The sequence below is a fragment of the Sciurus vulgaris genome (genome assembly GCF_902686455.1).
Source record: "Sciurus vulgaris genome assembly, chromosome: 9".
Taxonomy (NCBI): domain Eukaryota; kingdom Metazoa; phylum Chordata; class Mammalia; order Rodentia; family Sciuridae; genus Sciurus; species Sciurus vulgaris.
The window spans coordinates 91286680-91300619 of record NC_136469.1 but is presented as its reverse complement, the minus strand read 5'-3'; the positions used below and the strand labels follow the sequence as shown (position 1 = coordinate 91300619).

Here is a 13940-nt window from a genome sequence, read left to right as displayed (position 1 = left end):
TTAGGGTTAGGGAGGGGGGCAAGTATGGAGGAAGGAAGGACTGTATAGAGGGTAAAGAGGGGTGGGAGGGGTGGGGGGAAGGGAAAAAATAACAATGAATCAAACAACATTACTCTATGTAAATTTATGATTACACAAATGTTATGCCTTTACGCCATGTACAAACAGAGAAACAACATGTATCCCATTTGTTTACAATAAAAAAATAAATAAATAAATAAATAAAAAAGAATTGAAGTCACATGGTATTTACATTAGTAGCCAAATAAGCCATATAAGACATTTTTGGAATTTTTAAAAGTTGCCCAGGATTCTATTTTCATATTATTACAGTGAACTTCATGAATATGCCATTTATTATCTGTGCTATGAAGAAAAGTCAAATGTGCCAAATTGCATCTATGCTTATATAGTTTTTGTTATAGTTTCACTCACCTCATTTTTACAACATGAGCTCTCACGAACTGATTTCTTAAATTTGACTCTTGGAATGTTTTAGCAATCTGTAGAAATACAAAGAAAAATACTCTCTGTAATTACATTTCTTTCTTTTCTCCCAACCTTGCAATGTGGGACTTAAGTTAATGAGAAGTAGAGATCTAAATTTTCTCAATTGAGTTTACTTCAGTTTCATCACAAAAGCATAGGATCGATTTAGGCAGGCTATGCAACCTTTTAATGTGGTGTGCTCTTGCTCCTCTATAAAGCAGAGATGATAGTTACAGGATGTATCTTTACTAGAACTCATCCAAATTGCATCAGATATTTTACTTTATGAGAGTTTATTATGTGACTTGGTAGTTTTTTCTAAGGTAATTGGTGAAGCAGCCAAATCAATGCTAGAGAAGCTCACTCTTACAAGTTACCATGTGAGATTCCCAATGGTTGTTTCTTAAATGAATAAAACCAGATTAAAGCAGATTAAAATAAGTAGCAATGGAAAGCCTGAAGAGAAGGGGAAAAGAAGCAAAGAGCAGTCTTCTCCTTATCATTTCTGATTTATGCCTAAGCACAGGAGGTTATTTTTAGCATATTTGGTGAATTATTGACCTAATCATAACTATTTCCCTGAGGGATTGTTCAGATGTAGTAATGATGGACTGTCTTAGAGTATAAAATTTAGCTTTACAATCAAGGAAGAGTGATTCTATAACTGATATTGTTCTGTGAAACAGGATCAGATGTAGTTTCAAAATGAAGAGTGGATTACTTAAACCTGTGAGGTTGTAACCTGATGGATATGGACATGAAAATGTAAAGATGAGAGAATTAAGTAGTATGTTGAATATTACATTTAGCCAGGATTTTTTTTTTCTTTTTTCTTGCAGTGCTGGGGATTTGAACCCAGGGCTTTGTGCTTATGAGGTAAGCACTCTATCAACTGAGCCATATCCCTAGCCCAGCCAGGATTTGAACCATCTCTTCTTGAGATTGTAAAGTTTAAGCAATCTCTATTATATCTCAATGTATCTTACTTTGAATCCATTCCTATTAGTGGACCCATATCAGACAAATCTGCTATTTAAAATTTTTTTTTCTTTTTTTCTCAAAGAGACCTTGGATATTCTTAAGAACGATTAAACTATCGACTTTATCAAAATAATTCAAGTTCCTTTTTTAAAATTCAAGAAATACTAGCAAATATTAAGAAAAAAACAAAAATCACTCCAAACACTATCATTCAGAATTCTTTGTGCTATATTCCAATTATCTATGTAGAGGTATGTGTTTTAATATTTTCAGTAACATGGTATATTGGAGGAGGTACTTTAATAAAAGGATTTAACTTTAATTTTACTTGACTTTAATGAATATAAAAAACTGATGTAAAGCTGAAACAATAGCTAAAATTTGAACAAGTGTTTATTATTACTACATTTTAATTCATAATTGAACATTGCACTGGCAAGTTTCTACTGGACCAAAGTGTGGAAAATCCATTTTCATTTTGACATGTCCATTGTGTGGAAAACATAAGACAATTTAGTGATGACTGAGATAATAAACGTTAGGAAAGCAATTAGTTGTTTGATATGAACGTTCAAACATGAAGATGTGAGAGTACATATTTTACAGAGTGGATGAAAATGTTATTGACTTTAACTTTGGAACTTATCAAATGATTGCTAGAAAATCAGTGAGTTGATACTTGAAAAGTACACCAGTAGAATAGCAGAAAGGGCAGTAGATGAAAACAGAGATTAGTTTAGCTTGCCAAAGAACTTTGCAAACTTTTTTTTTCCCTTTCAGTTTCTCCATTTGTAAAAGGAATGCAGTCCAAAGTATGCAAAAATGAGTTGTCTGTACACAGTTGACTACTGCACTCACAGAGACAATTTTATCTACTTTAGTAAACTTTACATGCAATCTTTGTACATTTTTCCTCCTTCCAAATGTATTAACCTGTTCAAATGGATTTATTTGCCACACTCGTTTGATTTTTTAACCTATGTTGTTGACCTTTTTTATTACATTGAGCAAAAATCAAGTAAACAATGAAATAAGACAGAACTCTTTTTATATTTTCTTCCTGATCGAGGGTGATAATACTATTTTTATATTCTAAGATAGTCTAGAATCCTCAACCTTGATAATATTCTTAGTCAATAAAGATTGGTTAGTTATGTATTAAGTAAATTCTAACAAAGTGAACATCATTAAATCTGTTAGTAGAGCAGGTCAGATAAAGGGGGGCTATTATACACAGATTTTTGTCACGTTTTTCATCTTCATAGAAAAAAAATCTTACTAGCTGCCTGCAAATGTGTCAGATAAATCACCCTATTCTGAGCCTTATTACTTGATAATTGTAAGTTTTCACATTGCTTAAAAGCTGAATAATAATAATGTTTTTTGTGATCTTATTTATATTTCTATCTCTCTTTTATACTTTAATTGGAAGGTCTATAAATCTCAGTTTTCAATAAAAAATGAAGTAAGATATGTGCTTATATGATCTGTTACTGTACATGTTTTAGCTCTTTTCTTTTTGGTTGTGGGGGTGCCAGGGATTGAGCTCAAGGGCACTTAACCACTGAGCCACATCCCCAGCTCTTTTGAGTTTTTCTTTACTTTTGAGATAGTCTCACTAGGTTGCTTACAGCCTCACTAAGTTGCTGAGGCTGACTTCAAACCTGTGATCGTCCTGCCTCATCCTCCTATTTAGCTTTTTCATTGCTGTAACCAACACACCTGATAAGAACAACTTAAAGGAGGGAAATTTATTTGGGGTTCAGGTTGCAGAGGACTCATTTCATAGATGGCTGACTCCATTTCTCTGGGGCAAGGAGAGACAGCACATCATGGGGGAAAGCGCCCAGTAGAGGCAAGATGCTTAACTCATGTTGGGGTCAGGAAGTAGAGAGAGAGTAGGGGGGAAGGGCTGCAGGAAAGTTGCTCCCTTCCAGGGCACACCCCATTAACCCATCTTCTTCAGCCATGTCCACCTGACTACGGTTACCACCTCATCAGTCCATTCAAACTAAAATGGATTGATTAGGTTACAGATCTCATAATCTAATCATTTTACCTCTGAATATTCCTGTGTTCACAGAATTCCTGTATTCACCTCATATTCAAACCATAATAATACTGGGTCTCCAAATATTTCATTCATGCACTCCTATGGGTAAAATATTTTATCTATGAATTGCCAAAGCATGTGTGTGGTATAAATTTATAAATTATATACATGTAATAATATTGCATTATGAATGGTGTACTTTATAAATCATAAAGTTAGAAATGATAGAGGCTAACTTATAAAACAAATAGGTATTTAATTCCATTTTAAAAAATAATATTTTCACAGTTATGAAATTACTGGACAGGATTTATAAAAATGATTCAAAGGTCTGATTAGAGTTTAATTTTAATTTTTTATTTTAAGTGCTGAAAAATTTTGTACATAGTTAATGTGATTCCAAGTGTTTGACATTTATCACTGGCAGAACTTAATAAACCATGACACTTAGTTGTCATTCTCACTCATCATGAAAAAGTTTTGTTGAAGATGCTTTCCATTTTCTCTGATATCAACTAGTTATTCTTGCAAATCAAATGGAATGTGTTGTATTTTATATATTTTTTTAAAAAATGTTGAAAATTCCTGAAACATGATAGTTCAATTATTTCTCAATTTTTATGTGCGCTTGAGCCTTTTATAGATCGCATACTTCACATCACTTTCAGTCAAGTGGAAGAATACTCTGTCACCTAATGATGGGTGCAATGCTAGGCATGTTTTCAAAGGTTTTTCTTCATGGCGATGGTTGGGTTATTTGGAATGATTGTAGTGTTTTAAGGATGAATCCTAGGTTTCTGGTTGAGATAACAGAATAAACAGTATTATAATTAATAGGGAAATGGATTGTTGGAAAAGGCTAGGATGGTGTGGAAGCATTGTGAGTTTGATTTGGGGCAAAATGTATTTGAGGTGTTTTGAAATAACCATGTAGCAATATCAACCTGGCAATTTGGTGAAAAGTTCTGAAGAGCAGAATAAAAGTCTAGACTGGAAATAGAGTAAGTCATTTGTATATAAGTGTTAAAGTAATGGACATGGATGAGATTATCTAAAGGTAGAATGTAGTGTGAGAAGAGGGGAGAGTGTAAATCAAACCCTTGAGGAAATTTAACATGTAATGGTAGTGTAGAAAGCGGTGATCATAAAGGGTGTTGAGAAGGAATGGCAAGGGAGGCAGGGTAAGAAAAATTGGTGAATGAGTGGTATGCATGTCTCTCATGAAGATCATAAAATCATAGACTTTTTGAGTGGGAATATAATAAAAATCGTCTAACTCAACTATTTTATTTTACTGACAAATAATGAGAACGAGGGGCAAATTGCTTAATATCATAGACTAGAGACTACTGTGCAACTCATTTAGTGTAATTACCAAATTATCTATGGGACAAGGATAATTGTGACTCTCATGTTACCATTGGGAAATGGTATGACCCTTGCATTTCAAGGGAAATTTTGAAATATTAAATATATTATCAAGCCACAGTACTCTAAATAATCTATTACGAGGTCAGGCAAAGACTAATCTGTGGAAGAGAGTAGAGAACTGAAAAAAGGAGGAATTGAACATTTGATAAAGGTGGCATTACAGATAAATTAGTAGCTTTATGCAGCACCTTGTTTTGGGACCAACATCTAGTTATTTGTCGAGGGGAAAGTTGAGTCTCTACCTTAAAAACAAAAATTCCAGATGAATCAAAAACAAAATTTTAACAGCTGAAATAATAGGGTACAAAAAGAAACCATAAGTGAATTCATAAAAAATATTTAGAGAAAGTCATTCTTGGCACAAAACAGAAAAATTATGAAAAGCATTGATAATTTTGTTTGTATAAAAATTCAGTCTTTGGGTTGGGGCTGCAGCTTAGTGGTAGAGCACTTGCCTAGCATGTGTGAGGCATGAGGTTTGATTCTCAGCGTCGCACATAAATAAATAAATAAAAATAAAGGTCCGACAACTAAGAAAATACTTTTAAAAAATTCAATCTTCTGCTTAGCATAATAAACCCAACCTTATAAACAAGACTGAAAATTAATTTATTTATTAGAGAAATATGTGCAACATGAATGACAGATAAATTTTAACATTTTAATATTAAAAGAGTTTTTTTCCAATTCATATTAAAAAAACAAGGGCCCTAATAAAATTGGGCAAGGTTATGATCAGTAATTTACTAACAAAATTATAAAAATAATTTATTAGTATATAGAAGCAGATTAAATCTCTGGTAAGCAAACTAAAATGATAATGAAATATCATTTCTCACTTGTTGAACTAACTATAATTAAAATGATTTATAATACGTAGTGTTAATACTGTGGGGAAATAAGCATACTTATACATATTTATATCTGCTGGTGCGGTTGTAAACTTAGATACTTCCAGAATGCAATACAGAAATTAAAACAAATATTTTAAATGTATACAAGGGGAGAACAAACAGAAAAATTTCAAATATTTTTCAAATATTCAAACCATAACTCTTCAATCCTCTGCTCCTTAAATGTGGGCTTCTGTAAAGCGTATAATATGAAAATGGGGAAGAATAACTTTATACTGTGTAAACTTGACCAATACCATCTCAGCAAGTGATCAAGGTCAACAGTGCTAAATCAATTTTGTAATAATGTATGCCTTCAATATTATGAATTAAAATGATACTTTATGTCCATAGTCTCTCTATCCAAAACTCAAAATCCCACTCTATGAAAAAAAAAAATAGCAGAAAACCCAAAAAAAAAAAAAAAAAAAAAAAAAGTCATGGGACTTTCTACCAAATAACTAACCACTTTTCAAATTCAAACTTTTCAACATCAGGGAATATCTGAGAAACTGTTATAGACAGTATGTCACTCATGATATAAGAAAATGTGATTAGAACCAGTATATTAGCAAACTAACTTTGAGAAAGCATAGAAAAATACATTCAGGGGAGGAAAATATGTAGAGCATCAAGCATTTGAAAATATAGCTTAAAATGTTAGGTTTATTAATGATAATTTTACAATGGAATAAAGACAATATCCACATACCATAGACTCAATCCTTCCACTCAAAGTCCTGTATTCCTGTGTAGCTGGTGAACTTAAGTGATCAGTATATTCAACATTTAATATTTGAAAACTGCTATGGTAAAAGCAAGCTTTTTGATCTGAAAAAGAAAAAAAAGGAAGGATCAATCTCACATAAAGTTTCAAGTAGTCAAATCTTTATTTCATTCAGGATTATGGGAAGTTATATTATGCAACTGAAATTTGCTTTACTTGAAAGATAAAAAGCTACATACTTAATACACATGTACCTACAGTAAAATTGTTTTCTTTCAATATTTATAAAGATTGACAAAGTTAGAACTGTGAAAGATGTATGAACATCATAGTAGCATTATTATTTGAGACATTAAAAATTATTCAGAGTGTTGTAGTTTTCATTCTTACTACAGCATTGGGAGATTTGTGGCTTATTCATTTAAGAAATATTAAATATTTATAATGTGCTATTCATTTATTGCTATGGAAGAATTCAAGTAACTGAATAGTTTAAAAATTATTTCAAGGGGCTGAGGTTGTGGTTCAGTGGTAGAGTGCTCCCCTAGCATGTGTGAGGCACTGGATTCCATCCTCAGCACCACATAAACATAAATAAAATAAAGGTGCTGTGTCCATCTAAAACCAAAAAAAAAAAAAAAAAAAAATTAAAATTATTTCAAATAATATTGCTTAATGGAATTTGACTTAAGTTTTTCTGGAAAAAAATAGAAGATAAATAGCATATCTGATCTGGTAGTCCACTGTGAGCCATTTTCATCAAAAGGGGTCTTCCAGAATACATGTTCAGCGGTGTGAAGACCAAAATCCCTAAACCATTGTTATGCCCAGCGGCTCAAGACCCCACAAAGACCACCAGAGACCACGATCAATGCAAGCAACAAAGAGTCATTTATTGGCAAGCTCGAGCCTGGTCCTCTGCGCACACGGTAACCGGTGATGCTAAGAGGCCCCGAGCCTTTGTTCAACAGGCCTATTTATAATGAAAGGCGAAAAGTTTTACAGTGTTCTTTTTAATTGGCTGACATAAAATCATATATATGATGTTATTTTAAGTTCTGAGTCTCCGAGAGGAGTGTTATCATTATCTTTTAAGTTTGCCTTGGCACCGGCAAGGTCAGCTGCCTGGCCTTTACGGATAAGAGGTGAAGATTCTTTGCAGCTTTTATGAGGGGTTTGAGGGCAATTAGGGAAGAGGCTTTTGTTTACACAGGTGCGGGCTCTTTCTATCTTTACACCATCCCCGTACACAACTTCATTGGTGGTATAAAGAGGTTAAAAAGAGGGAAATGAATGATAAGAGCACACAATCTTTTTAAAAGTTTGGCATTACTCCTTTATACTTCTCAACTGCAAATTCATCTACTAATCTTCATAACTGTTTTGCTTACAAAAATCTGATTTTAGGAGATGGAGCGTGAATTAGCAAATTCTTAGGTATATACAAATTTTAAATGGTGAAACTTCAGGTTCTTTGCAATATTTAACTTTTATGATTTTATTAGGTGGTTACATGAAGAAGGAAATCATGGTATTAACAAATTAAAAAAAAATTGACTGAATTTTAACATTGGAAAAGTATGAAGAGATTTTTTCCCCTTTGTCTAGAATGGTCCTTGCCTAGGTAGCTGTGTCTGATATACTAAAAATGTATTATTTGTGTAATTAAAAAGACCCAAAAAGAGAAGAGAAAAAATGCCTATTGAGAGGAAATATGAGTGTAGGGAAGCATTCTAAGAAATAAAGTAGTAATAAGAGAGAAGACCAAGTTTTTGATGAAAAAGTACATTAACTTATTTAGTTTGAAAGTAATAATATCTGATACTTACTAAAGGCTAAAAAGTGAATAAGTAGACCTACGGTCACTGCCAGGATCACCACCACTGCCACGATGATGAAACATACGACCCACAAATTCAGGGATCTTGAATTTGTTGGCACCCATGCTGGTCTTAAGAGCAAAAGAAAAAGTCACTCATTTCACTCAGAAAACATATCATATCCATGCTCATGATCGTCTGTTGTTCTCAGTCTCTTAGCTCTACTGATGAAACAGAGTCCTGAAAATGGACCTGAACTGAGCAAGGCTCTCTTTTAATGTTTTTTTCCTTTCAAAGGTTGTTGTTGTTGTTGTTGTTTTTCTGCACAAAATTATTGACGGAGTAGTTTGATGGAAACATGAGGAAATCTGACCTATGGTTTGGAGTTGCTTTCTGTTTTCTGTTTTTCCAACAATTGATGAAGTTCTCAAGATCAATTTATCATTCTCTTACGGCAATGCTTTTCAAGAGCCTGGACTAGATATTACTGTAACAACCTGCCTCACCTGGGTACCAACCCTAGGAATGTCCTAAGGAGAAATCATTTTGGATGGCAAGAAGGGTGGAGAAGAAGAAAGAAATAGGGGTGGGGGTTGAGGGAGTCAGAAAGGAAGTATTCCTCATTGTGATAATCAGATTATTAAAAATGAGAATGTGGGCAGAGGCAAAGGGCTGGGATCCAGGAGAGTAGCCAGCACCTGAAATGGATTAGAATTGCTCCAACACCAGAGGATTTATGTGATTTACCATTTTCCACAATTTATGTGTCAACTCCAGTGAAGGCCAATAGATTTGTATTAGTACAGTACCTCATATTCTATTAGCTACATCATTCAGAAAGATCTTATTCACTGCCTCCTTCCCTCCACTACCTAGAGAGTCATACACGCTCCCACTGGGGAGGGCACAAGAGGAGCTGGCTGTGAATTGCTAGTTCTCCTTGTTGTTTATCTGAGATTTTTTTTTTTCCTGAAAGTCTTGGGATTGAACCCAGGGCCTTGCTCTGGTAGGCAAGTGCTCTACCATTGAGCTACATTCCCAGTATAAAAAAAAAAAAAAATTTATTTGGAGATAAGATCTTGGAGAGTTACCCAGACTGGCCTTAGATTTACAATCCTCCTGCCTCAGACTCCCAAGTATTTGGGACTACGGGCATACACCACCATGCCCAGTTTACCTAAGACCTTTTATCTGAAAAATGGAAATAATACCTACCTCACAGGGCTGTTTTTAAGATTAAATGAGGTTATGTTAGGCATTATAAAATATATATTTTTAGTTAAATAGGTTGTTCACAAGGGCGTGAGCATCTTGAGGGTAAAGATGGTTTTCATGCTGGTCTTTCCATTGTAGAGTACATGGCATATATGGGTGTTTTGTAAATATTTATGATATTTATAAATAATCGTTGCATGTATTAACCTCTAGTCTGTTTCAGATTTAGAAGCTTAACAGAATTGGGAAGCAGTTTCATTTAATCAGATTTTTAGTCAAACTTCCATTTTTTTCTGTTTTGTTTCACCAAAAATAAGGCATAAGATCAATGGTTTCCAGACATTAGGTCTTTTTTTTAAATTATTTATTTATTTTAATTAAAAATCATAAATTTACATAGGGCAATATTGCAGACATTAGGTCTTACAGAAGGGTTACATGGTAGAGTTTGGGCTCTACCCAACTCACAGACCAGTGAGATCAGTAACTTTTCAGAAGGTTACTGGAAGTACACATAAATCTACCAATTTTCAATTTTGGTAAATAAGCACATTTTATTTATTTATTTTTTTCTTTTCAGATTTTTGCCCTATTTTATTTTGGGAACTTTCCAACATCAAAAACAACTGAAAGATTTGAACACTAAATACCCTACAAGCATCTTATGACTTCTCAATTTGCTAAATGTTACCATATTTGAATAAACACATTTTAAATTATAAAAAAAGACCCTGTTCAAACATAATACATTTAAATATATACAAAATAGAAAGAAAATAATAAAAAGGAGATGAATAATACAGCTTTAACTTTTTTTAAATTATTTTTTTATTTTTACAGACTGCATTTTGATTCATTGTACACAAATGGGGTACATCTTTTCATGTCCATGGTTGTGCATGATGTAGATTCATACCATTTGTATAATCATACATGTACATAGGGTAATAATGTCTGTCTCATTCCACCATTTTTCATACCTACCTCTCTCTCATTTCCCCTCTACATAATTTAAAGTTCCTCCATTCTTCTCTCACCCCCGCACCCCCATTATATATTATCATCCACTTATCAGGGAAAACATTCAGCCTTTAGTTTTTTGGGATTGACTTATTTCACTTAGCATGATATTTTCCAATTCCATCCATTTATTTGTAAATACCATAATATTCTTCTTCTTTATGGTTAAGTAATATTCTATTGTGTATACCACAGTTTCTTTATGCATTCTTCTATTGAAGGGCATCTGGGTTGGTTCCACAATCTAGCTACTGTGAATTGAGCTACTGTAAACATTGATGTGGCTGTATTACTGTAGTATGCTAATTTTAAGTTCTTTAGGTATAAACCGAGGAGTGGATAACTGGGTCAAAAGGTGGGTCTATTCCAAGTTTTCTGAGGAATCTCCACACTGCTTTCCAGAGTGGCTGCACCAGTTTGCAACTCCACCAGCAATGTAAAAGTGAGCCTTTTTCCCCACATCCACGCCAACATCTATTATTGTTTGTGTTCTTAATAATAGCCATTCTAATTGGAGTAAGATGAAATCTTAGAGTTGTTTTAATTTGCATTTCTCTAATTAATAGAGATGTTGAAAACTTTTTCATATATTTATTAATCACCTGTATAACTTTTTAACTACATTATCTTTTTGTTTATTTTGCTATATTGGTGAAAACTTTCACTGACACTAATCCTAAGACCAACATTTGGGAGAAAATCAACACTTTGATATTTGCTAAACTTTTGAGCCTCAGTTGACTTATCTGTTGCCTCATGAGGTTGTGGTGCCAGCTACATGTGATCACAAATGCACAGTATATGAAATTTATGAGTTCAATAAATATTAGTTGCTGCTTAGTAGTGGCATACAGAGTTGGAGGCAAGGGAAAACACAAAGAGCTAAGTAAGTCTCCAATTGATAACCCTTCCTGGAACAATTAAGTATTGATTGTATTGCCAGAGATGAAATCCGATGTGGAGTGAGAAGTACTGAGTGCTGAAAATCTACAATTCAATTGGAGGCCAAAAAAAAAAAAAATCCCCAAACAAAAACCAAAGGCTAGAGTCAGCATATGCTGTAGCTTGGGTGAGCCTCCCATGGGAATGACTTTATAGCCAACTTTGCTTTCAGTTCACTGAAAACATCTTAAACTCAATGCCTGAAAAGCACTGTGAGACATATGACTCAATAAACCATGGGTGTGGATCTCAAATTACCTTAATCTCACAAGCCATAATTACATAAGAATCAATTGTTCCACCCTGTAGAAACAGCTGAAGAAATATCTGCTGTCTTATCGGAAGTATAACATATTGTTGAACCTCTGTATGTTGCTGATTATAAAACTTAAGCTGACACAAACTAAATTATGTACAGATTTGCCAAATTACTATAGAAAACATGTTTGCAAACGTTGCTTGAATTTTGACATACAATGCAGTGGAAATCTGTGCAAGAAAAATATTTTGCTTTTGATGCAGAGTCTGAGATTTTAAATGCTTGCATTAAAATAGAAAATCAAATACTCAGTTGTAATATGTTATATATTTAACTTGCTTCCCTCTTTGATTAGTGAAATTTTAAATGCTTGCATTAAAATAGAAAATCAAATATTCAGTTGTAATATGTTATATATTTAACTAGCTTCCTTCTTTGCTTACTAACTTGAAAAAAAAATGACATGAATGTTGGAATGTATCTTGCTATACTTTTTTCATGAAGGTCTTTTGTCCAATATTATACATGTATATTGCAAATATTCACAATACTGTGTAAAGTCTTTATTAAGATTCCATTTTTACTATCAGAAAAGTGAGGCTAAGACACTAATTATTCAGGAAAGATGGGTCTGAACTGAAGAACATGAACTTTCTTATATACTCTTGCTCCTTAAGTTGCCTCAAACTGCAGGAAACAGGAAAGCTTTGGGTTTCCTGACTCTCATGATCTCACTTGGGAGAAGTGAAGGGAATCAACATCTGTTGAGTACTTTTTTGAAGTGTCCAGGACTTTGTCTTACACATAAATAGTATGCCATAAAATAATTATTGATTTAATTTAATTTTAAAACACCTCTTAATATATTTATATAGGACTATTAATTAAACCCTGCCATGGATACATAGTTATGCCTAATATTGAACTGTGAGTTAATAGTGTAATTTGACAATAAATTCCCATTACCTGAAAGAAAGGAAGAAATCAGTGACAGGGTTTATTGTAAATTCTGATATAGGCAGTATATATAGATAGAATCTAGAGACAATTTTGTGTTCATTTAAGTAAGATTTCAGGTATGATATTAACAAAGTTTTGGTTCACAGTTCTGTTCTGCTAAGCAGCTTCCCTCAATGATCCCATCCCATATCATGGTTTTAGCAAGCACTCATTAGGATGTTTCCTAAGACATGTCTTCAACCCTTGTCTCTCTGAGCTCCATACTATCATTTCCAGTTATTCACAGATTATCTTATGGATGTTTTACAACCACCTTAAATGAAATAGTTCAAAATTGAACTTGTTATCTTTTTCCTTAGCCTACATTCATCCTAATTATTTCTAATGTTGGCGAATGCCGCACATCTACCTGGTATCCTACATAGGGATCCAGAGACAGCTGCACTTGCATCCTCTGTATCACCTCCCACATTCAAATTGACACCAAATAATTCTTATCCTACTGTCTAAATCTTTTTCTCTGTTCTTTTTATATCTTAATTCTGAATGTAAAAACAATTATCTTACTCCTAATACTTGAAATCTCTATTAACTTGTTTCCTTGCTTCCATGACTAATCACTTATTTTATTCAAAAGACATTTGATGAATGCCTACAATGTTTTAGGTCCTAAGGATACAGTGAACTGAAACAGACATACTAGCTATAATGGTCGTCTGACTGTCTTCTCAAAATCCATATGTTGAAATTCTAACCCCCAAGATGATAGTATTAGAAGGTGGGGGGTTGCGGGAGGTGATTAGATCATGAGGGCAGAACTCTCATGCATGGGATTAATGCCCTTTAAAGAAAGATCCCAGAAATATTTCTCACCCCAATACCATATGAGGTTACAGTAAGAAGGTAGTCATCAATAACCAGAGTGGGTTCACACCCAACACTGAATTTACCAATATTTTGATCTTGGTCTTCTCAGCCTGAGAAATAAATTTCTGTTGTTTCTAAGTCACTTAGACTAGCCATTCTATTATAGCGGCCTGGACAGACTATAAGCCCACTCTAATAATGGAAGTAGGGGAAACATAAATGAATAAAATGAATAAGTAAAATAAGGGATAAAGCATGGAGGTAGGTAAAGGAGCATGTATGA

The 13940-nt window shown here is 33.5% G+C and overlaps 1 protein-coding gene across 1 annotated transcript in view; it reads right to left on the bottom strand.

The window, feature by feature from the left end:
• LOC306669826 (transmembrane protease serine 11D-like) overlaps positions 1 to 9208 on the bottom strand; it is a gene marked incomplete at both ends in the record, with an annotated part of 37240 nt that extends 28032 nt beyond the window's left edge. The window contains 4 exons of the mRNA XM_079153976.1: positions 436 to 503; positions 6560 to 6678; positions 8404 to 8525; positions 9204 to 9208. Coding sequence (XP_079010102.1) covers positions 436 to 503; positions 6560 to 6678; positions 8404 to 8525; positions 9204 to 9208 — 314 coding nt within the window. The remainder of the gene's footprint in view (positions 1 to 435; positions 504 to 6559; positions 6679 to 8403; positions 8526 to 9203) is intronic.
• Between the last annotated feature and the right edge of the window lie 4732 nt (positions 9209 to 13940).